We start from the raw sequence: 25,093 nt of genomic DNA, 5'->3' as shown, positions 1-25,093 counted from the left end.
TTAATTATGATGGCTTTTTTTTTTTCGTTTGTGATTCTTTTATTTAGTGAAGAGAGTATGGTAAGAGGTAGAGGGGCTGTTTGTGTCCACATGAGAACACTAGATCAAGATTTTTACTTTTAAACTTTATAGGTTTATATAAATCTGCTTACCATATAAATGATGTATTGGACACATGTGGGCTAGCATGATTTTTTAATTATCATGGATATTTGCCTGTGTGGCTAAATTCTGAAAATGTTAATTTTGTAATTAATTTCCAACACATTGTTTGGAAACAATGAATAGTTTTTGTTATAAATCACCCAAGAACTTAGATCACTGAACTGCCTGGATGTGTCTTCCCAGTTTTGGAAAAGTTACTTTTCTTTGATTCCCATTTCCTTTCTCTTCAATTCTCAATGTGGTTTCTATCCAGGAATTCACAGAAATTGCTGTGATAAAAGAGAATGGGATTTTTTTCTGCTGTCATCCATATTAGCCTTGAACTGTATTGTCTTCTGTCATTTTTTTTTTACAGGTTCTCCCGATTTCTTTCAAACTTCCTTTTGTCTGCTGATGTGTGGCCTTGGTATACGGCCTTTGGTGTGGGTGCCATCCCTCCCTTGTGTGACTGAGCTTCCCATTCCTCCTGCCGCCCCTGAGCTGTGGAAGATGCCGCCACTCATGTGGTCCCCATGCTTTGCATACTCCGGCTGTGGCTGCGTGCCTGCCAGAGTCCCCAGTCATGTTCCATCATGTTTCCCAGAGTACCCTTCGCTGAGTAGTAATTCTTAAGGTGCCTCCTTGGGTCCCCTCGGGTAGAGGTGTGGGGAATTCCTTGTTCCATTAGGTTTCAAGTTTGGGAAACAATAAACACAATGCCCCCATCACATAAGAAGTGTTCAATAAACAGTTAATCAGTGAACAAAGGAATGAATGAGTTGAATGTGTGTATAGTACACACTAGCATGTGCTTTAACAAACTCCGTAGTGGAGAAATGTTTAATGTGTTTAAGCCAGCATTTTCCAAACTTGTTTTCTCATAAAACCTTCTCTAGTGCAATACCTACATGTGTCCCATGGCACTAGCATTGCACAAAACGCTCCTGGTAAAACCCCCACCGAAAGGATGCAACACAGCAACCCCAGTCCTCTCCCTGCCGCAGCCCCGAGCTGTGGCGGGGTGGTCCGCTCTCCCTATTTACCCACCCACAGGCCGGTTTCCTTATTCTAATGGCTCATGCTATCCTCCTTCATTGGTCAAATTTGGAGTGACCTTTGATCAATTATACTCTGCATCTTTTTTTTGCACATTGTCTTCTAAATCTGATTTAAGAAGCAAGACTTTTCGTAATCTCTGTCTTGACCCTATTATTTAAGAAATTCTATAGATTGAATTCACTACATTAAGTACTTTCTATTGAAATCTATCAAAAAGACATTTGTAAGAAGTACACTGCTTACAAAATTAGTGGATCAGGGAACGTGCAGACACTCCAGTACTTTCAGCCTTTTGTACAGTGCATTTTCACCAATGAAATAAAAGTTGGTTTTGCATCTCATTTGCATAATCAAACAACTTTCTTTGACTAGTTGTTTGCTTTTCTGATGTTCTTGTTTAATAAAAAAACATCAAATATTTCTCTTTTTTTATCACTTCATGTTCATTTTGAAATACCCCTAATTTTTGTGAGCAGTATATATGCCACTATAACATACATTTCAGCCATGATATGCTCTGCAACAAAGATAAACCAGTATTAATCTCCTAATTTACCTGATTTACTTTGTCTTAACACCATCCTCCTGCCTACTGGTTACTCAATAGACTCTGGCTTCTCTACTGCAGTGGAAATGACGAAGGTGCCTATAGCATTTCCTGGGTTTGCCATCAGTCTTAACAGCCTATAATGCTTCTCTCAAATCTAGTCTTTTTCTGACTAATCTGATAAGGCCTTTGGCCCTTCCTATTGGTTCAGCTCTAGGTTGGTTTGTTGAGATCGGAGGTTGGGGAAGCAATCCACTTAACTGTAGAAAGTACTTATTCCAGTTGTGTTTTCAACGATTGTCCAACAGAATGCTGGGGTTTTGTGGCAGGGTCTCTGGGGCCCTGCTGGGGGACAGACGTGTGAGGAAAGGTGAGCATTTGAAAGGAGAGTAAGTGGTGGGTAGGCTCCTTCTTTTTCACAGACCTACTATTGTTGGGAAAAGTTGGGGATTGGGTCTCCTGGCTATTAACAGATTGGAAGTGATTACCGTAATCAGAATATTTCTGAAAGTAAAAACAGATTCCGATAGAGCTGAGAGGCTCTGAAACAGGGCAGATGTCCTATGAGTAAGGTGGGCAGCAGTGTTTCTTTACCAAAAAATGGCTGCTCACTTCAGCAGCGCATATGCTAAAATTGGAACTATACGGAGAAGATTAGCATGGCCCTTGTGCAAGGATGATATGCAAATTAGTGAAGTGTTCCATTAAAAAATGGGGGATTGTTAAATAAATAGTAATTTTGGCATCTGCTCCAAAGGGCAGCTCACTGTCTCCTTCTGACTTCCCTCTCACTCACCCCTTCCCTCACGTCCTCCCCCTCTCCTTAGCACCTCTGTCAGCGCTGGAGCCAGCAGGGGAGAGGCAGTGTTCAGACACGTGCCTATTCGCATAGTCACCTTCCTGCTTTAACACGGGCAGCACACTCTGTCCAGCTCTAGAGAGAAGCCAGCTCCCCCCACCCGTCAGTAAGGTATTTTCTTTTTTAGTATGTGCCAAGCTTCTCTTAACTGTACATTACGAATAGCGTCTGATTAAGAATGTTCTGGATGGGTTAATTAGTGTGGTGACTATTATTAAGCAAACTGCTTGTTAGTATTATGCCTATTTGATCTTGGTATTGATGTGAAGTAATTGACCATAGAGCTACATTTAGAAAAGCAGGAATAAAGTTTTTTGATTTCTATTATGGCAAATTGTTTATATTAAACATGTCTATAAAAATAGGAGTTTCATGGCACAGAGGATCAGTGGACTCTGTTAAATGGTAGGTGAAAATTGTTTTATTGTTGTTGTTGTTTTAGAAACATTAATACATTTGTCCAGCAGCTTCCAGACCAATTCTGCTAAAACAAAGTAGTAAAAAATTATTTCGGCTTACTGCTGCAGAGTATATGAAAACTAAGGTGATTTTAACTTCCCTCACCTAAAAGACATTTTCTTTTTAGCTTCAGCTAATTGCCTAAATAGTTCTTTGGATAGCAATTACTACATATAAATAGACTATTAAAAATATGAGAAGCAGTTATAAACAAGGGAGGCATAGCGTGCAAGCACCTTCTTTCAAATACTGAATTATATTATCTATATTATTTATTGGTATTTGTCCGGTCCTATTATTTTCCCCAGCTATAGCATTTTCATAGGGAACTTATTCCATGAGCTAATAAATTATACCATCAGGGAGTTTTTCTTGAAATTCAGCTGAAATTTTCCTATTCTTAATTTCATCTCATTACTCCTGGTTATACCCCCTTGTAGCAGGCTAAATAATTCTTCTCCTTCCTCAGAGACTCCTATTATGTACCCTCCAGTTGTCACTTAGCCAAGCTATTCATATTGAGCTCCTTTAATCTGTCCTCATAAATCAATTCTTCCATTGCCTTAATCATTATTATTGCTCTTCTAAGAACTCTCTAATTTTCAAACATATACAGCTATCAGGTGACGCAGATGAAGTCAGCCTTCGCACAGTATCCTGACCCTCAGACTTGGTACCTTCCTTGGCTGGGCAGCCTGCTCTGTAACAAAGTGGCCTATCAGCTTCCTGCTCAGAGCAGGAAGCATCTCGTCAAACTCCAGACAGTCTACACTACACAGTGTTTTCCGTGTGTCCCGTTGGCATGCCCGTTCATTTTTATTTTTTCAGTTTCATAATGGTAGTAAGCTGAGTTTTGGGTTACTGTTCATTTTCACATTCTACATCTTTCCATGTCTTTATTCACCACCACCTGGCAAGTCAGGCCTCCACAGCCTGTGTTAACGTGGGATTCTCTTCATCCTGAAGAACGTTTAGGAAATGTGTTGGATAAAAGCAGGCCTAGCACCCTGCCCACAGCTGAATTTCCCTCCCTTCCCAGCCCCATTGTTTACGATGCCTTGAGCCAACCTCCCTGTCCCTTTACATTTGCTATTTTGTTCACGTGCTAGACAATGGAAATGGATTTTATGAGTAAATGGGTCAAAATAGTGTTCTAAAATGAAGATTTGTTGTTTTAATGCCAATCATTTTTTAAAATTGTGAATTCTCTTGCACTAAGTGTATAACTATTGAAATCCTTCACAGGCTTCCATGGCATTCCTTACCTGATTTAAACTAATAGGCGACCTCACTTGCTTCGCTGTGGATTTGCAGATACGTACAGATGTTCCTTCTTTCATTATCTGTTCCACTTGTTTCGGAGAAGTTGAAGATATTGTTATACTCTTTATTTTTTGCATTGATCAGTGGGAATTTTCCAATTGATTTTCAGGTCCTTTGAATGTCCTCCGTATTTTGAATTTGTATCAGGAAAGTTGGTTAGTTCCCTTAAATATTCTGGACCTGTGATCTGAAACTGTAATCTGCATATGCCCAAATTTTTTTCCATTGTAAATCAAATTAATTTATTTTATTAGGGCACACCAAGGGGGTTAGCACCATTCTTTGAGTTTTCTCTATCTACATATAATTATCTATTTATTTCTTGGCGGGGGGGGGGGGGGCTCCTTATATATTCAGGTGATTTTTCTCAAAAGGCTTTATGAAACCCTATAAGCTTTTTGATTCTGGAATATACACAGAATATATATCCAGACTTTGTTTCCAGCTCACAGGGGACTCCCCATTCCTGAGTGTTGTTCATCCTCTCCTGCTCTCAGAGCTGGTGAACACCCTCTCCCCTCCTCTTCCTGGAAAGCGGCAGTGCCAGTTCCCATCCCTCAGAGCACTTAAACTCCATCGCCATCTGCACCCACCTCTCTTGAAATGGGTGACCTCGCTTAATGCTTTGACGACACACCTTATATTGCACACCTCCCACCTGAAACTTTTTTTTAACCTCTTTTTCTCTCCTTCTCTCAGCTTTGTTAGAAAACTAGGTTTAATTCTTCTTTTTTCTAAAGCCCTGGTTTCCCCACACACACCAAAAATCCTGCTGTTCTGTTGCTTTTCTGCTTATATCTTATAAGATTTTTGTTCCGTCAACACCCTGCTCCCTTCTCTTGCAGGTCTCCGCAGGTGAGCCCTCGAGCGGGTACCTCGTGCGCATGTGCACTATTAGAAAGAACTCCGCTGGCCTTTCCCGCCAGCGGTCCTCCCCCGCTCTCTCCGCCAGCCCGTGGGCACCCTGCCTGCCGGCTGGCTTCTGCCCGCTCTCTCCGCCAGCCCGTGGGCACCCTGCCTGCCCTCTGGCTTCTGCCCGCTCCCTCCGCCAGCCCGTGGGCACCCTGCCTGCCGGCTGGCTTCTGCCCGCTCTCTCCGCCAGCCCGTGGGCACCCTGCCTGCCCTCTGGCTTCTGCCCGCTCCCTCCGCCAGCCCGTGGGCACCCTGCCTGCCGTCTGGCTTCTGCCCGCTCCCTCCGTCGCTACTGCCCTTGGAGGGGCCGGTCATCTTCTACAGAACAAATCCAAAACTCCTTCTTGTTTCTGGTGTGCTTTACACCCTTTTTACACATTTTAAGGGTTCTTGATTTTTCCTTTACCCATTTTTGGGGCTCTTCATTTACTTTGTGTGGTATTGCTGTGGTGGGTCCACTTTCTCCTCTTCCAGATAGGCCGCTGCTCTCCTTCCGGTTCCTCCTCATCTGTCTCTCAAGTGCGTGCCTTCTCCATTTCTTCACTGACTCAGCAACTCAAGGACGGGCCGAGTTTCTGCATGGGTCGGGGACTCGGAGGCACTGTTGCCAGGCCCAGCATGCCTCTCTAGACTCCAGATCCCGCACCCAGCCCCAGGCCTTCGGGCTCCCTGTCATTTCCTGAAGACTTCATGGTCTCTCACCCCTGCCCTTAGATCTCGCTGTTCCCTCAGTCCAGAATTGCCCCTCTCTGCCTTTTAAAATTCTCCAACTAAAACTTTCATTATGGCCTTACTGATCCCTAAGTCAGAAGTAATCTCCAGCTCTCAGTTTTAAAAATTAGTGTCCATCCGTCATATTCTGTATTCTGCCCTCGGTTAGTTGGTTGTTCATACCCCCTCCATTCTGTCTTTTCTAAGCACTACTGGTTTGCTCCCCAGCAGGTGCTGAACTCGATTTCATTTTATGTTAATGCTCTACAGCTTGTAATATAAAATATACTTCACAAAAATGTTAGTAAGGACACTTAATGAAAAATGTGTTCAGATGCCCAGGAATACTGAAAAGTCGTATGAATAGAAATGCCCAATGCTAATCAAGGAAGTTTCGAGCATTTTTATAGGGTAATGAACTAAAGCTTGAAAATAAGCCCTAGGGCATGTGGTGACTCCAGAAAGATGAGTGAAGGGTGATAAACCACTACGCTACTCTTATTCTTTATATGCAGGTTTTATTACCACAGACATTCTTGGGGAACTATTCAGACAATACGGTCCTTTTGAACTCTCTCTCTCTCTCTCTTTCTCTCTCTCTTTATATTTTTTAAGCAAGGAGAGAGGGACAGACAAGAAGGGAGAGAGATGAGAAGCATCAATTCTTTGTTGCGACACCTTAATTGTTCAGTGATTGCTTTCTCATATGTGCCCTGACTGGTGGAGAGGGGGCTCTAGCTGAACCAGTGACCCCTTGCTCAAGCCAGCAACCTTAAGCTTCAAGCCACTGACCCCATGCAAGCTAGATAGCCCGTACTCAAGCCAGCGACCTTGACCTTCAAACCAGTGACTTTTGGGCTCAAGCCAATGACCACAGGATCATGTCTATGAACCCACGCTAAAGCTGGTACACTCAAGTGTGGGCACTCAAGCTGGTGAGCGCATGCTCAAGCCAGATGAGCCCATTCTCAAGCCAGCAATCTCAGGGTTCCGACTGGGTCCTCAGTGTCCCAGGCTGATGCTCTATCTACCGCGCCACTGCCTGCTCAGGCAAAACTTTTGAACTTTCTCTTGAGGGCTGCTACTTTTGCTCTCTTTCTAGAATTTTTGTTATATCTTTATTTTTTTTCTCAGTTTTATGCATCATTGTCATGTCCTTAAAGAAAGGTAAAGGTACAGGATAAATTTTAAGTAGAATCTTCACTGAAAGAGTATTGCATTTCCTTTTTGTGACAGATTCATGCCCAAGCATAAAACAACCCATTTATGGAAGATGCTCAGCCTTAAGGGGAACAGCAGTGTTGCTCCCTCCCTGGCCCTCCCCTTCCAGCAGGAGCATGGAAGTTCTGAGAACTTATTAGAAAGCGTTGAGACAGAGTCTGGACCTTGTGATGCCGCACAACAAGAAAACCTGAGTAGCTCATTTATGCAGGAGGCACACTTGAAATCATGCAACTTGTCAGATAATTCGAGCTCTCGTCATGGAGAAAATAAACAAAATCCATCTGATGTTCTGAGTGGAGCTGATGATCAACAAAGACCACTGCACATTGTCTGGCCTCACAGGTGGTAAGTTTAAGACACACCAATTTCGTGAGAGTTATGGAACTGGTGATTGAAGATGTATTCTGGTGATTGACGTAGTAATTTGTTGTTGCTGTAGCTTCAGAAAAAGATCATTGTACTGTCTCCACACTACTGAAGTGGTGCCATGCTCAGTGTCTTCATAGAAATAGTTGTACACTGCGACTGAATTTGAACTACAGATAATTATTTATTATTATTATTATTAAGTGAGAGTCAGAGAAACAGTGAGACTCCTGAATGCACACCAACCGGGATCCACCTGGCAATCCCCTACCAGGCGATGCTCTGCCCATCTGGGGCCACTGCTCTGTTTCTCAGCAACCAAGCTATTTTAGCCACTGAGGAGAGGCTGTGGAGCCATCTTCAGTGCCTGGGGCCAACTCGTCACTTGAACCGAACCGTTCGAGCCATGTCTGTGGGAGGAGAAGAGAGAGAGAGAAGGGGAAAAGGGAGGGGTGGAGAAGCAGATAGTCATTTCTCCTGTGTGCCCAGGACTTCCACACTCCAGGCCAATGCCCTACCACTGAGCCAACTGGCCAGAGCCCTACAGATAATTATTTGTAGTGATTTCCTCCACTAACAAAAGTAGCAAGGCACTTGTAGGAAATCAAATTTTGCTCAAGAAGTTTCATAGTATAACAATAGTATTATATATATGAATTATATGTTATATGCATTATATATATATTATATACACTGTTACTAAAAACTTTCATATGCACACATTGCTAAAGCAGTATTACTGTTAAAACAAAAACAATTCCCAGTATATAGTAATTTGACCAATTTCAACTGGCTGCTTTAATTTCCCTTGTCATAATGTGTATTCAATACATTGGAAACTATTTCCCTTTCCCTAATGCCTCTGTGTTGTGGGAGAATCTTTTCTAAACTGAGAAAAATCAAATGAAACTGATAATTACCATCAAATATAAACTCAGAAACTTAACCCTGGCTTCTATAAATTAGGATTTAAAGAGGTAAAATGTCCTGATAATCTTCTGGTATTAGGCATGAACATTTTAATCTAGTTTTTATTCCTCCCAGTTAGTCTAATCTGCATGTGACCTGATTAGAGTTCACTTCCCCACAGATTATGGTCTCTTTATTGTAGAGATGCTGGGCTGATCATTAGGTTTGATTTTCTGAGAGCAACTGTTTTTACAGGTGAAGTACTAAGCACCGCACACTGGCTGGGCAAAGCGCCTTTGCCGAGGATTTGACTTCCAGCACATTAAAACTCTAGAAGCCCTCCCAGCTGATCTGCAGCATCTGGTACCTAAAGGGATTTTTTCTTTGACTCTAAGTGTAGGAACATAACATCAAGAGATTGAAAGTTGATGTGGAATGTGTTTTTGGATTTGTCTGTTCGACTTCACACTTCCAATGTAGCCTTTCTCAGGGTCTCAAACCATGTTTTACTTAGAATGTAGAACGTGGCAGCGTTCGGATTTCTTTCATGTTGTTTTCAAATGCAGTGGGTCTGGATGAGATCAGCCTATTTTAAGGTAAAATAGATGCCATCATTGACTCCTTTCTGAAAAGCCTTTCCTTCTATTCTGCTAACCTTTGGTTGTCTCTGAAGTAATATGTATTGCAGGAAAATCAGTTAAAAAAAGTTTGGTTCTGGATTCTTGCAGAAATGCTAAATGAAATCATTTTTAGACTCCTATCTCCAAGCAGCATCCTGAGATGAGGGAAGAGTGAGAAACATGTTATCTAGTACATTGCACGAAGTAAGACAGAGCTATGTTAATAAAATTAACAATATTAAATTGAATAATTCCCTCTCTTCCTTTGTATATTTTTGCTTTAATTTAATTTAATTGCCTAAAGTTAGTTGCTTAAAGAGATGCAGCATTATGTTTGTGCACATTCTTATTGTTAAAGCTAAATTATTTTTAATTTGGAGAGGAGGGAAAAGAGCCGCATCAGCAAGAGTAAATGCCAAAATATAAAAGTAACACATTCATCCTTACGGGTAATATAGTAGAACATTGGAAACTTGGAGGTTGCCAGACACATAGCTAACATTAGGGCTAATTTTGAAAATCTAGCGTGCAGTCAATTTTACTGATGCCTGGGGACATACAAGGTAGAAGCTGACAAGAGAACTAATTTTGTTTGGGTTATTTACTGCTATGCATCATCCGCGGGTTCCCGCCTGACACACAGCTATATGAAGGGGGATATTATCACACACTAAAAATTTATGTTGACATTCGATATTTGTTCAATATGTCAGCAGTATTACTTTCATAATCAAAAGAGTAAGAAAAAGAGAAAAGAAAAGCACTTTATGCTCATATAGATATATCTTTTTAATAACAGTCTATAAGGTTAATATAGTTTACCTTTGAGAGTATACAATGAAAACAAGCAGGGTTAGGAGGGGAAATGACAGAAAGCATCAGCCCGAGCTGTTTGTTTGCCATTACCTAAGCGAGCCATGTCAGCTCTCTGGCCCGCGTCTGATAGCTATTTGTTGTACAGAGAGCACAGCATTAAAAAAAAATATCAAACTCTTAATACTATTGTGTGCCCATAACCATCTGTCACTGCTAGCCTGGAGATGAGAGGAAGATTACGAGGAATAAACACTGAGCCGCCGAGCATTGGTAAAGCCTTCGGGCAAAAAACTCTTGTGGGGACATCAAAGACATTCTAATTCCGAGGCAGTCAAGGATTACAGTGTGTAACCTGTGCTGACAACAGATAAATGACTGGCAATATTGTGCCAGAGCTGTTGGGTCCTGCATGGAGTACTGATGATGATGATGATGATGTTATCTTGCAGAATGGACTCTGCTGGGATAATTTTATGATAAAACACTTTTTTCAAATGCCACTGGGTCTAGGCAGACATTTACTAGCTACAGGGATAGCAATCAGTTTCTTCAAAATTTACTGTTCTAAGCCCATTAGAGTTCCAACGCAGCAAGACTCTTCAATGAGAATCTCAAACGCCTATATTTTCTTTAGGAGAATATATGCAAATGTTGTGAGCTGAACTCCTACCCTTTAGTGGTAGATGCTTTATCATCGGATTTATGTAAATTTGCTCATAAAAATACAGTCTATTTTTAATTGGTGAATATGAATTAGAAAATTAAGATTCTGGTTCGGTGTTCATCAAGCATTCCCAGTTACAAGTACACATTTATTTAGACCTCTGATTGCATGGGTAGAAATCATATAATTGACCAGTCAGTGAGAGCTGTGTTATAAAGAAAACCATGGCTTCTACTAGAAATGCCCAGGGTGGGTGTATTGGTTATTCAGCCTCTGAGTTTGAGCCTCCCCCATAACCCTGTGCTGCACATGTTCTTGTCACTTTTATAAACTAAACTACCTGCTTAAAGTTGGATTTTCTTTAGAATTGTCCACAGGAAGCTCTTCTGTCTGTTCCATTTTTGCCTTGGCCACATACGTTTTCCAGAGAGAAAATATTTCAGAACAGACAAATGCATGAATGATTGTTTTTCTGTAAATACAGAAGAGAAATGGACACTCGAGAGGGCAACGGGATTCTTACAGCCTGTCATTACCTTGCCTAACAAAACAAAAATAAAACCCTCATTCTTATCATAAAAAATATGCCCATGAAATCATGCAGTTGTGTTAACCAACTCGAAAAATGAAGTGATGCTGACCTCATTGTGTTCCACGCTGGGATCATGAATGGTCTAAAATATAGCGTTAGCCTCTAACATATCTCGTACTAAGTCAACCAAATGTAGAGCCTGCTTGCTAGGATATGTATCGAAATCAAAAGTGACATTTTCCGGAAGATACATTCTGGCTTTAAATCTTTGTTAGAATGTCTGTGCATGAGAACAGGCCCTTAAATGCAATGCTTGCCCCACTCTCATTCTTTCTGAATCTGAGCTTGTTAAGGATTATAGTGTACAACCTCTGCTGACAGTAGATAAATAACTGACAGCATTTTAGCAGAGTTGCTGGGTTCTCTGCAGAGTAATTTGTTTTCTCCTTTCTCCCCAGTCTTTAATGTTTTGTTAGAAGCATCTATAGCAAGGCACAATTAATAGAAATGACTTATAGAGAAAGACCTGTAAAAAAAAATAGATTTAATTGGCAATGTCTTTTTTTAACTATTATTTTTTCAAACATTATGCCAATATTATAACATTGTACTAGTGCCAACTTTTATGTAAATGTTCTCTTTATTACAATGGGCACAAAAGACACACTGCTGGAGGGACAGGAAAAAACAAGTTTATATAAGTATTGAAAAATGGCGATCTCAAGGCTGTGGGTCTCAAACTCATTGATCTCAAGACTCCTCATGCTAAAAAATTATTGGGACACCAGAGAACTTTTGCTTATTGGGGTTATACCTACTAGTATTTGCTGTGTTAGAAATTAAAACTTAGAAAAAAGTTTTAAAATTGACATCAAATCACTTAAAAGTAACATCAAAGAACTAAATACATGTTAACATTAATGTATGTTTATGAAAAAATAACTACATTTCACAAAACAAAAAATTAGTGATAAGGGTGATACTATTTTATAGTTTTGTAAATCTTTTATGTCTGTCTAAGTAGAAAAGAGTTGGGTTTTATATTTGCATAAGCATTCAATCTGTTGCTGTATGTTGTGCTGGAGTTTGATGAACCAAATTCTGCCTCACAGAGTTGGAAAAGGAAGGAGTGTTTTACTGACTCTCTCAGATTATTGTAGATACAACACCAGAACTTGACAAGTACGACTTTCTTACATGTTAGTCAAAGCCACTCAATGACTTTTTATGCTCATTGCAACACATATCAATTGTTTTCCTTGAAGTGACAGGTTCACATGAGTCATATTTGAGAAAATGCCTGCCAAATGCCCAAGTCTGATTAACCATGGTTTGTCTATCAGTTGTTTTTTTAAGGAAAATTGAAGTTTCATGCAAAAGGCAACTTGTTTTACTCTCAATTCAAGCAATCATATGAATATTTTCCTCAAGATAGTCATTGTACCTTGGTGAAATTTAATGAAATTAGTAATTTTAATGCTTCTTCAAGGACATTCTTAAGTGAAACTGACATCTTTTTCTTTGACTGTCAGTGCAGGTAGTTAGGAGTACGATGACTCTGGTTCGTTTGGTGCCGTGCCGGGATTCCTGGTAAGGACACAGCAGTTTTACCTGCCAGTCTGTTTTCCCAAACACGGCATATGTCAACACAGTGAAAAAGGCAAATTACATCTTAGTATTTTATCAAAATAGTTAGATTTTGCAGACTCCGTGCAAGAGTCTTGAATACTCCCAGGAACTCATAGACTAACTACCCTTTGAGAATTACTGTCAAGTAAAACTGATAATGACATGTAGAATTGTCTGCCATCAGTCATTGAAATTGCCTAATTTTTAGTTCTTATAGACTAATTTTTCTTTCCCAGAATGTTATTATATTAACATTTTGATTTAGCAATTGATAGCAAACAAGTGTTTAATATATATAAGAAAGCTTTCTTGGACCAAACAGGATTTGTCTCAACATGGGCTCAATAGTTAGGAAGCTGTAGGAAAGAGATCTATGATATAAGAAATTCTGTTCTGATTTTAAAACCTTTATGAGTAGTGTGTGAGTTGGTGTATCCTTGCTTAAAAAAAAATGAAGTGAGGGTGGGCTGTGAGGCATATTCAGGAGTTTGAAACTGTCTAAGTAGCTATGGTTCAAGTTCCACCATTACCTCATCACTTGTATTGTGGGGAAATTATCTGAGCTTTTCACTTAAAGGGGAATCACTGTTTATGAACTATATGGCATGTGAAGTATTCTCCATAAAGTAATGATGCAATAATTTATGCAATGATTATGGTTAACAGTGTCAATTTGAAAAGGAACAGTTCAATCATTGAGCAATAAAGACAGATTTGAAGCATACTTAGGTAAGTCATATCTGTAATATTGAAAGAATTTGACAGACTACATTTTAGAAACTTTGGAGAGTCCTAACTGAAAACAAATGATTGATATTGATATTAAGTGGAAATTATGCTTTATTACTTGAGAGTAAAATAAATTATTATTTTTTTCATTCTTTGACTCTCTGAGGTTTAAAAATACAGGTTTGAGAACAAATTTATGAAAGGATGTGTGTTATATGATTGGATGATATGCCTTTCAGGCCAAAGTAACTTATCCTGGTTTTCTTGTTGCCCACATAACTTGGAAGAAGTTTGGTGAGTAGATTATCCTAACTTTTTTAGGTTTTACTGGTCACTCCCTGAGAACAGGACACTTTTGGAGGACCGTCTTCAGGTGCCGCAGCAGGATGTGACAGAGGCAAAGGGTAGCTGTTGGACACCAGTGTTCTTTGTTCTAGTTCAGTGTTACGTACAAGTCTGATTTTCAAAGGGAAGTGATCCTCACAGAATTATAATTCTGGAAAAGATGGCATGAGGTCTGACTATCTGCCTTTCAAATCTCCCTCCGACCTGTTATCTTTCCTGATCTATTGTATAAAGATAATTCCATACATGCTTACCAGTAGCACTGCCCATTTTCATAGTTAAATATCTTCAATGTAAGAAATCTCTGTCCCATAATTATTGTAAGTAAGCTAATTTAAGATTGAGTGGGAATAATAGGTAGCCACTCCTTGAAAGAGATTGCCTAACCCAGCAACATTCAACCTGTATGCTGCAGCACACTGAGTGTCGCAAGAATTTTCAAAACATACAATACTTGACTCAGAGGCACTGAACTCTTTTCCCTTAGATTGTCAAATAAGAACATGGCAACAGCCAACACAGCAGTCATCCATTGTGAATGAATCAAAATTATACCTATTTTTTTGTCAGATTGGCCAAAAAACATGATGTATTTTTTGGTGTGCCACAGAACTGTGTGATTATTTCTGTGTGTCCTGAGATGAAAAAGGTTGAAGATCACTGATCTAACTAGTTCTGTATTTATCTATCAATTGGAAAGCTTAAACATGAATAATAACATTCTAATTGATTGTAGTCATTCACAATTCAGTTTTCTTCAGTCATTTCTTTGCTTAGAGGTGTTTTTGGTATTTCTTTCTCTGTAGGGCTTTTGGTTGGGGGTTGTTTTGTTTGTCTGTTTGTTTGTTTGTTTTGTCCTTAAAGAATTTCAAGTGAACTCTGTCATTTGAAAAGCAAAAAACTGTACAGGATTTTACTAGAATCCTTGAAAAGCTTTTTTTTTATAAATAAATTTTTATTTTAATGGGGTGACATTAATAAATCAGGGTACATATATTCAAAGAAAACATGTCCAGGTTATCTTGTCATTCAATTCTGTTGCATACCCATCACCCAAAGAGAGATTGTCCTCCATCACCTTCTATCTAGTTTTCTTTGTGCCCCTCCCCCTCCCCCTCTGCCTCCTTTCCTCCCCCCGCCCCTCGTAACCACCACACTCTTGTCCATGTCTCTTAGTCTCGTTTTTATGTACCACCAATGTATGGAATCCTGCAGTTCTTGTTTTTTTCTGATTTACTTATTTCACTCCGTATAATGTTATCCAAATCCCACCATTTTGTTGTAAGTGATCCGATGTCATCGTTTCTTATGGCTGAATAGTATACCGTGGTGTATATGTGCCACATCTTCTTTATCTATTCTTCTATTTTTTTTTTACAGTGATTAAAGCCTTTAAGCAAACTCTTGGCCAATACGGCAAGAATCCATAAAAGAGTAGTGTCCTTAACATGTTCACCAAGTCCAAGTTGGCCCCAACACCATGCCAAATCCCTGAAAAATGCAACCCAACCCCAGTTCAGTCTGTTAGGAGCTGTCCCAAGAAGCAGGAGTCCAGGAAAAGTCCACATCCAGGAAAAGTCCACATGGCACTGGAATTGTTGTCACAATTCTATACTTTGCAGCTCACGTCCAAGTCCCAATGACCGCTGCTTCTAGCTGGTAATGATTCAGGTAGACTGGAAAAGCCATCTGCAGCATGTGTGGAGATGGAGCTTCTGTTCTCCTCTGCCTGGAGAGATGAGACCAGGGTGCTTTTCCCTGGAGCTCTGTGACTGTGGTGTGGTAAAGAGAACTTTGGGATACACTAAGCTGGGTGGCAAAGGTAGATTCATAATAGAAGTTGGCAAAAGGGGGAAAGAGAGCTCTAAATTAGGAGTAGGTCCCAGCCTGAAATACGAGTGGGCCATTGAAGTAGGAGGAAAAAAGGAAACACTATATATTAAACAAAGCAGCAGAAAATAGGACTATCAACACCCACAACGGAGATCTTTGAGGGAAGAATAAAAAACCTGACTATTCAGGCAAGACATAGTTAAGTGGCCCTTGTGCAAATGAGATCAGTTCACCTGCTTCTTAGAAGCACCTGCTTCTTAGGCTCGTCCACAGTGTCGCAGATGGGGCCGACGGCCCTGGGCACCTTCAGCCTTCAGTGGCAAACCCCAGCATTCTGGGCAAGGTTAGGTCATAGGTGGCTGGAGCAGGGCTGGAAGAGACTGAACCCTCCCTTAGAGGAGCGAGGGGGAAGCCTACCTTCCAGTGTCCCTGTTTCCTCACAGCAGAGGTATGTAAGTCTGGCAGGCTTTAGCCCAATGACCTTCCTTCCCACTATTGAAGCAGGACCCAGATGGCATCCTATGAGACCCCTTTGGGGCGTTGGAGCCTTTAAGGGTGTATCCTAAAAGCTGGTAGTTCCCCTGATCTCTATTGGGCTTTTTCTGCCTCTAGGTATCTAAAAGCCATGCTCAGAAGATCTCGCTGAGGGGTTTGAGGATCCCCATCCACCTATATAAATCTTTTCCATATATCTGGAGCTATTTGGAAAAAGACAAAACATTGTTATTAGCTGGATCAAATAAAGAAGGTAGTAGTTTGCAGGCGAAAAAGATTTGGCATCTCCTGTTAATCGGCATTCAAAAGAAATTAAAAAAATTTTTTTTTAAGTAAAAAGCATGATATGGTAGACCCATAGGAGTTCCAGGATATGACTACCCCCTTTTAAAATTTTTTTTTAAATTGACCTTAAAATATTTGCTGGGTACACTTTAATAATACCTTGACTTTAAAGATTGTAAGCATGACAAAATACAGCAAATGCTTTTGTTCCATATGCAGGAGCATTTTCAGTTTAGCCAGTTTAGGAAATCCGATAATAGAACAATGCATATAGACAGTGAGATATAACATGCTTAGCAGCCTCTCCTGTTCTGACAGAGGTTACTATAAATCCAGAATATGTATCCACTGTAACGTGGACATAGGACTGTTTGCCAAATGAAGGAATATGAGTAAAATCCATTTGCCAAAGTTGTCCTGGTATGGGTCCTTGAGGGTTAACTTCAAATGAAGGGGCAGATTGTAGTATAAGACCCCTTGGACAGGATTTCCCAATCTGCCGTGCTGCTTCCCGAGAAAGTTGAAACTGTTTACACAGGGCTGCAGCGTTCTGGTGATGAATAGTATGAGACTGAATTGCTCGATCTGTCATGGTTGCTCCAAATAATTTTCATTTGGGTAGCTTGATCAACAAGGGCATTCCTAGGCCCTGGCCGGTTGGCTCAGTGGTAGAGCATCGGCCTGGTGTGCAGGATTCCCGGGTTTGATTCCCGGCCAGAGCACACAGAACAAGCGCCCCTCTGCCTCTCCACCCCTACCCCTCTCCTTCCTCTCTGTCTCTCTCTTCCCCTCCCACAGCCAAGGCTCCCTGGAGCAAAGCCACCCCGGGCACTAAGGATGGCCCCGTGGCCTCTGCCTCAGGCGCTAGAATGGCTCTGGTTGCAACAGAGCAACAACCCAGATGGACAGAGCATTCCCAGAAAAATACAAAAAGAAAAAAGAAAAGGGACAAAAAAAAAGGGCATTTCCTTGTGCTAAAGCTCCAGAGAGCATGGAGTGAGCTCGAGTATGTCCTATGAAACATGGAGCTCTATGTTGACATACAAGTCTTTGAAGAAGGAGGAACTGCTGAAATAGATCATCAGCATTTGTCCCTAAGACAGCAGTCTTTATAGTGGAAACACCACAAGTAAATATTTGCTGTCTGTATATAGATTAAAGGGGGAATATGGCAAATGCTGAAAAGCCATGATAATGGCATATAATTCTAGACTTTGAGCTGATTTTAAGTTGACAGTTTCAGTATAAAGTTGTCCATTGATTGCAAGAGCGATTTGCCATTTAGTGGAAGTTTCCCAGAGCCATTGTTGTTGATCCTTTGAAAAAAGGAACAACAATAATTTTGAGGCTCAAAACCTATAAGCTGTAAGGGTCGCCTATGCCCCTTGATAATCCAGGAGGCAACAAGATCAAAATATGGAAGTGTATTCCATGGGCTATTAGATGGTTAAATGTGCCCAAGCTGTAGCTGCTTTGTACCAATTGAGCAGCTGCCCTAAGTTTCTCCTGAGAAAGGGGCCATTGGTCTACCCATACAGGATTATCTGATTTCCAAGTAATTGGGTCTGCACAATGCATTATTGAGGTAGCAGGAACTACCAAGGCCCCTATGCTAAATTTTGATATTCTAATCCACACCTTCTGGTATTCCTTGAAAAGCTTTAATCAAATACCTGGCTTAAATTACTATGTGCTATATTACCAGATAGTTTTATTTTGTTTTCTAACATGATACAATCAGATGAAATTTGAAATCTATTTCAGTGTTATAATTAGTAAAAAAATAAACTCTAGGAAATTTATAAACTTTGGGAAATTCATAGCTAAAAAAAAAGAAAATACCATTTATAATTTCCAAAATTCCATCCATGGTTGCCTTGTTCACTCTTTTCCAAACTGTTAAATATATGAAAAAGATAAGAGATTCAATACTTAGTTTCTAAGTGCTTCTTTAGCTATTTTTAACTTTCTAACACACCATGTCAGAATAAAGAACTTCCACCTATAGCATCACTGTCTTGGTGGTGTTATTATCTTAAAAATATCATTAACTAAAACCCTTGTTACCCTTCCTGCCGAATAGGGTTAAAAAATTCTCTAAACTTTACTCATTATTTAATATACTAATAGGTGCAAAAATTGGTATTTGATTGTGGTATGCTTAGGACAGTCTTCTTTACCCACTCAAGACCCATGTCTGCCTTGCTTCTTTCAATCACAACTCTTGATCAAATCCTTACACCAGATGTATTCAGTTAATGCAGATCATGGGTGGGTGAGTTGGGAAGTAGTTGGCTAAGTGATACAGATGGATGGATGGATGGATGGATGGATGGATGAGTGGGTGATCCACTATCTAACTCTTTGTACAGGTATTTTCAGAGACATTTATGTTATGTATACAGTTGTATGTGTTAAAACATATTTCTCCTCCCTAGTCACTAAACCTTTTTCTACACCATCCCTGTTGACCTGACTTCACTTTATTTAGCCCACTCTTTCCTCCATGTTTCAGGACTAATATCTCTCCTGTTGCTCTTCATCTATAGCCTTTTCTATTTTTCACTGATGGTAATTACAGTTATGTTTCTTTAGAGATACCCTGAAATTCTCTGCCTTCCACAGTCATGGGCCCTGATTTAAATTCTAGTGATGTGTGAATTCACCTGACTGAATTTGCATGCTCAAGGACACCTGTGGGTTCGAGCATACTTCATGTATGTGTAGCAGAACTGTGCGATTTCTGCACTGCCTCCTAGCCCTACTCAGCCATGCTTTCAATGGTGTCATTTGATTGAGATCCTAAGGTCCTCCAGGATTGAGACAGAAACATGTTATGGGTTTGTTTGGTTGTTCTTGGTGTTGTTGTTGTTTTTTTTTTGGGGGGGGGGGTTCTGGTCAGAATACCTGGCACGTGGGATGCTTTGTTGTTGTTACTTAGTATTGATGAGGTTACTCTTTGGTAATGGGCTCTTCCTTACTCAATAAGTCTAGTTGAGTACAAGTTTCTCATCCTGGGAAGAAAGTGGAAATATAGAGGAATTCAGTTAACCAAATGGCAGGTAGAGAGAGAGGGGTGGTCATGAGATCAGCATTGCTTTCACAAAACATGTCTTTTGTTTGTTTCATTTTTTGTTTGTTTTTAATGAAATATCTTTATAGGAGATGTAAATACATATCCTTCAGGGCTTTGTTAAAATGGAATGATTTATTTTAACAAAAGGGTGAGAGAAAAGTGAAATTATGTTATTTAGGAAAAAAGGCTCCAACTGGTTAAAACCAAAGTAATTTCTTAGTTATCCATGAAAATACATCAAGAATGGGATATTATTGTAGGTTATTTTTTTCACCTACTCCTCTGCCATAATCCAGATGTGTAAACCATTTTTATACAGTCCACCAAAATTACTTTCTGAATTTCTGTTTATAATCCCAAGTGAATGAGACTTTGTGGCTTTTCTAGGTTACCCAGACTAAAGCTCAGTGTCCAGATTTTTTTTCCACTTTATCACACCAAAGAATTCCAAGGTAGAATAGCAATAATTATTATAAATTATGTAAGGGTTGGTCTCCCCTTTGCATCATCTTTATTGGCTATGCAACTAATTAGCTATTTCAGCATTATTCAGGCTAGCATCATTTGTTGGTTAAACAAAAGAAGGGGAAATTTCAGAAACCCGAAAAGCTGAAATGTTTGAGATTTGTTCTTACTCAGATGTATACCTTATAGTGCCTATCTCCTGTTGAAGGAAATAATTTATCGTGATCATAGGCAAAAGCATTTCTCTCTTGCTGTCCTTTTTTATTAATTTAGATACGTTTCTAAGATGAGAAATGATGTTACTTCTAATTATGGTTACATGTAGTTAATTTCCTTCTTTTTTCCTAAGCTTGGTGTGAAAGGCAGTTTCCTCCAAAAGAGGGTTGGGGGGAGGGGTTGGCGGGGGGAGGGATTGGCGGATGGAGAATACTGATAGAACTGATCTTCCTGTTGCCTTAGCAACAGATTTATTTATTAGGGGTTGAAATGACATGAGTTAATATACTGCATACCTGCTGATCGGCAGACTCCCCTATTTCAGCTGCAGTTGACAATTAAGTCCTGGACAGCTACAGCCAGGGGTTAATGTTCCTCATTAGGAGAACTAGGTCATTACTGGGAAATCAAGGCACTTAAGGCAGCATGGCTAAAATACAAAATTTAACATCCAGAGGAGTGAGGCTTTTTTATGTTAATTAACCTTATTTTCCTAGCTTAAAAAAAATCTTATAAGCACATGACAGTGGATCAATTACTTGAAAAAAAAAGAGCTAGTTTACTTTACTCTCTGAGTTGTCTTCATTTCCTTTGCAAGGGTTTCATTATTTTATGGAAAATTCTTATGTCTATATGATGAGTAAAAAGGGTATTAAATTAAGAAGGGAATCATCATGGAAATCAGCTTTACCACAAGGGAATGAGCAAATAAAAGCCTTGGAAATGAAAATAAATAAGCTTTGCTAATACCTCACCTAAGGAGCAGAATAGAAGCCCATCGGAGCTGGGAGATATTCAGAGGTACTTCTCTGCTTCTTTATTAAGCAGTTACATAGTTATTTGACCTTCAGAAACTGAAACTTTGGAAAAGTGATTCCAAGTGGTTTGTAAATATTCTATTTGCAGAAAGCTGTGTAGCAGTTTAACAAAGAATAACTTTCCAGTTCATAATTGGCTTTTTAAAATACCAGTAGAATTAGATACATTTTTGAAAGTTTTTATTAAAATGTCTGAGTGGATGTTTTTTTTCCACTTGATAAGGTCATAAATAATGTATTAAGCCTGTTCTGAATGCTGCTTTCTTGTTTCTTTAAAGAGCCTTCATGTTAAAAGAGGGGCATTTACAGAGTAGGAAAAATTATTTCCCAGAATCCTATTTTATCCTCTTTACAAAACTGCCTCCATTGAGGCCGCTTCTTACCATTTTCTTCACTCTGGTAACTTTCTCTGTGGGACACAGATAAAAGCAAAAAGGTACTCTTACCACATTATCCTCTAAAATACTTTATTTTTATATCTATATAAAAATAAAAATCACTGTAGTTCTCTCTCTGCAGATATACTATAAACTGTCCTTAATGTGAATACTTCATTACCTCACATGAGACTGTTACTTTTGCCCACTATCTCATATCGGTTGAAATAAATTTTTTCTTAACTCTTCTAGAAAAAGAAAAGAAAAGAAACAGCTAAATAAAGTTGTCTTTTCTTGTCTTCATTTTCAGCCTACCCGAAACAAGTACATACTGTACAGAAAAATGGAATTCAGCTACAGAGCAAACACTTCTAAGGAGCAGCATCTGCCTTGTAAATGAAGTCTATAAAAGGCTACCAAATGTCCCTTCACATTCTTATGATTGTTTGGGCATTACTAAACCTGGATGGAAAAATGTTTTTTGAGGTTCTTACATCAAGAACACACACTGTCAATATCACAAATTATTTCCGTTTTTTTACAAGATGGCTGCCATAAGCCATCATTTAGGAGTGGCAATACTGTTTTAGCAGGAGATATATATATGGGGGGGGGGGGGGGGGAGAAAGTGTTTGTGTGTGTGTATGTGTGTGTGTGTGTGTGTGTGTGTGTACAAAAACAAAGTAACAGCTGTTTGTTTTGTTTTGGTTTTGGGGTTTTGTGTTTGTTTTTTACCTAAAGATACCTTTGGTAAAAAGCACTTTTTTACCTATAAAGTAAAATTGTCATGTTTTACCTATTATAAAATTGTCATGTTTTCAAACACATTCCTTTTTAAAAAAATAGTTTTAATGGCATGTAATTTATATATTACAAAATTCATTCATTTTAAATATGCAATTCAGTGTTTTCAGTAAATTTACAGTTTCACAACCATCATGAAAATCTAGTTTTAGCAGATTTCCAGAAAGAATCCTCGTGCCCCTTTGAAGCCAATCGTTTTCACCCCTACTGCAGGAAAGCACTAATTTGATGGCTCTTGCTGGATATCCCACATCAGTGGAATCATAGGGTCTTTTGCAACTGGTTTCTTTCACTTGGACAGTCTTCTTCAGGCTTGTTCACACTGTAGCATGTATAGTAGTCTGTTCCTTTCAAATGCCGAATAATGCTCGGTGTGTGGGTATAACATATTTTGTTGATTTATTTATCATTAATAGACATTTAGATTGTTTCCACTTTTTTTTTTTTTTTTTACAGGGACAGAGAGAGAGTCAGATAGAGGGATAGACAGGGACAGACAGACAGGAACGGAGAGAGATGAAAAGCATCAATCATCAGTTTTTCGTTGTGACACCGTAGTTGTTCATTGATTGCTTTCTCATATGTGCCTTGACCGTGGGCCTTCAGCAGACTGAGTAACCCCTTGCTTGAGCCAGTGACCTTGGGTCCATGCTATTGAGCTTTTCTTTTTTGCTCAAGCCAGATGAGCCCGTGCTCAAGCTGGCAACCCCGGAGTCTCGAACCTGGGTCTTCCGCATCCCAGTTTGACGCTCTATCCACTGCGCCACCACCTGGTCAGGCTGTTTCCACTTTTTGACCATTGTAAATAATACTCCCCTGAGCCTGGTCTGTGTGGCACAGTAGATAAGCATCCACTGGGAGTGCTGAGGTCACCAGTTCAAAACCCTGGGTCAAGGCACATACAACAAACAACCAATGAACAACTAAAGTGCAGCAAGTATGAGCTGATACTTTTTGCTTCACCCCCCACCCCCACCCCCACCCCCACCTGTAAAATCAGTAAATAAAATCATAAAAAAAAATACTCCTCTGAACATTTGCGCAGAGGTCATTTTATGGCTATATGTTTTTATTTACCTTGGGTAGATACCCAGGCATTGAATTGCCGAGTTGTCTTAAAAATTTATGTTTAAGGCCCTGGCCGGTTGGCTCAGTGGTAGAGCATCAGCCTGGCGTGCAGGAGTCCCGGGTTCGATTCCTGGCCAGGGCACACAGAAGTGCCCATCTGCTTCTCCACCCCTCCCCCTCTCCTTCCTCTCTGTCTCTCTCTTCCCCTCCCGCAGCCAGGGCTCCATTGAAGCAAAGATGGCCCGGGCGCTGAGGATGGCTCTGTGGCCTCTGCCTCAGGCGCTAGAATGGCTCTGATTGCGGCAGAGCAATGCCCCAAGATGGCCAGAGCATCACCCCCTGGTGAGCATGCCGGGTGGATCCCGGTCGGGCGCATGCAGGAGTCTGTCTGACTGCCTCCCGTTTCCAGCTTCAGAAAAATACAACAACAAAAAAAATTATGTTTAATCCTTTAAGAAAAAAGAAACTCACTTTTAAGGATAACACCTAGTAAATCTTCCTTCTTCTTTGTTTATTTAAAAATGTTGTTGAGCTTCTTCTCCTGACCAGTAGTGGTATAGTGGAACATTGACTTGGAACACTGAGATCCCAGGTTTGAAACCCCAAGGTCACAGGCTTCTGTGCATGATCGTCAACATGATCCCGGGGTCACTGGCTGGCACCCAAAAACATTGGCTTGAAGCTAAAGGCTGCTGACTTGAACCCAAGGTCACTAGCCTGAACAAGGGGTCACTGGCTCAGCTTGAGCCTCCCAGTCAAGGTATGTGTGAGAAGCAATCAATGAACAACTAAAAGTGAAGCAATTATGAGCTGATGCTTCTCACTTTCTCTCCTCCCTTTCTCTCTTTTTCTCTCCCTCTCTCTCTCTCAAAAAAAAAAGTTACTATGCTTTTTTCTAAAGCCGGCCATTGTACTAAGTACCAGAAATAGAAAGCTCTTGATTATCTACTGTGATGGGCATGAAATGTAGTCTGGATGTTTCAGATCTCATTATCCATAGACTTAAAGCTGGGCATTCTTTCAGTTGGCTTTAACAGAATGTCTATGATCTTCCTGGGCCACCTGTTATCCCAAACATGTGTTGAATGGCTTTGTGACACATAGCTTCCAGGAAGCCAAAGGAAAAAGGCATGACCCTCTGCTCCTTAGGCCCCAGGCTGAGAAGGGAGGTAGGCATAGAACATCTGCATATATTCCCAGGGTCCTTGCCATTTTCTAAAATAGTGTTCTACTGCTCTTTTGCCCTCAACGCTTTTACACTCCTATTGGTGAGTGCTGCCTTTATGTTCCTCACAGTCAGCTCTAAAATGATTATCTTGCTTAGTTCCTCTTCTACCTTCCCCTGTCCAATATAATCAATTACCACAACCTGGGCTGCCCCAAATGGCAGAAATTTGTTCTCACAGTCCTAGAGGCCAGAGGTCTGAAATTGTATCACTGGGCTATAATCAGGAGGTCAGTAGGGCCACGTCCCCTCCAGAAGGTGTATGGAAGAAGCTATTCTTGCTTCTCATAGCTTTTTTTTTTTTTTAAGAGAGAGCTGGACAGGCGGACAGGAAGGGAGAGAGGTAAGAAGCATTAACTCGTAGTTGCAGCACCTTAGTTGTTCATTTATTGCTTTCTCAAATGTGCTTTGACTGGGGGGTTCCAGCTGAGCTAGTGACCCCTTGCTCAAGCCAGTGACCTTGGGCTTCAAACCAGTGACTTTGGGCTTAAGCCAGCGACCTCAGTTTTGAACATGGGTCCTGAGCATCCTAGGTTGACGCTCTATCCACTGCACCACAACCTGGTCAGGCTCTGCTAGCTTT

The 25,093-nt window shown here is 40.2% G+C and overlaps 1 protein-coding gene and 1 non-coding gene across 13 annotated transcripts in view; both read left to right on the top strand.

Annotated features, from left to right (window-relative positions):
• Nucleotides 1-25,093, top strand: part of GTDC1 (glycosyltransferase like domain containing 1) — a 432,630-nt gene that overhangs the window by 352,914 nt on the left and 54,623 nt on the right. For 10 of the 12 annotated variants that reach the window (XM_066345235.1, XM_066345231.1, XM_066345226.1 and 7 more), the window contains one exon: nt 7,251-7,583. The exons of the other annotated variants lie outside the window; for them this stretch is intronic. In XM_066345235.1, coding sequence (XP_066201332.1) covers nt 7,251-7,583 — 333 coding nt within the window. The remainder of the gene's footprint in view (nt 1-7,250; nt 7,584-25,093) is intronic. 12 annotated transcript variants of the gene reach the window in all.
• LOC136379208 (U6 spliceosomal RNA) lies at nt 2,357-2,461 on the top strand. The gene has a single exon (XR_010746703.1). It is a non-coding gene; the product is annotated as a U6 spliceosomal RNA (small nuclear RNA).

Source organism: Saccopteryx leptura, chromosome 7 (genome assembly GCF_036850995.1).
Source record: "Saccopteryx leptura isolate mSacLep1 chromosome 7, mSacLep1_pri_phased_curated, whole genome shotgun sequence".
In the NCBI taxonomy this organism is placed as follows: domain Eukaryota; kingdom Metazoa; phylum Chordata; class Mammalia; order Chiroptera; family Emballonuridae; genus Saccopteryx; species Saccopteryx leptura.
Note: the sequence above shows the minus strand (reverse complement) of the source record. Positions and strands in the feature narration are given on the sequence as shown.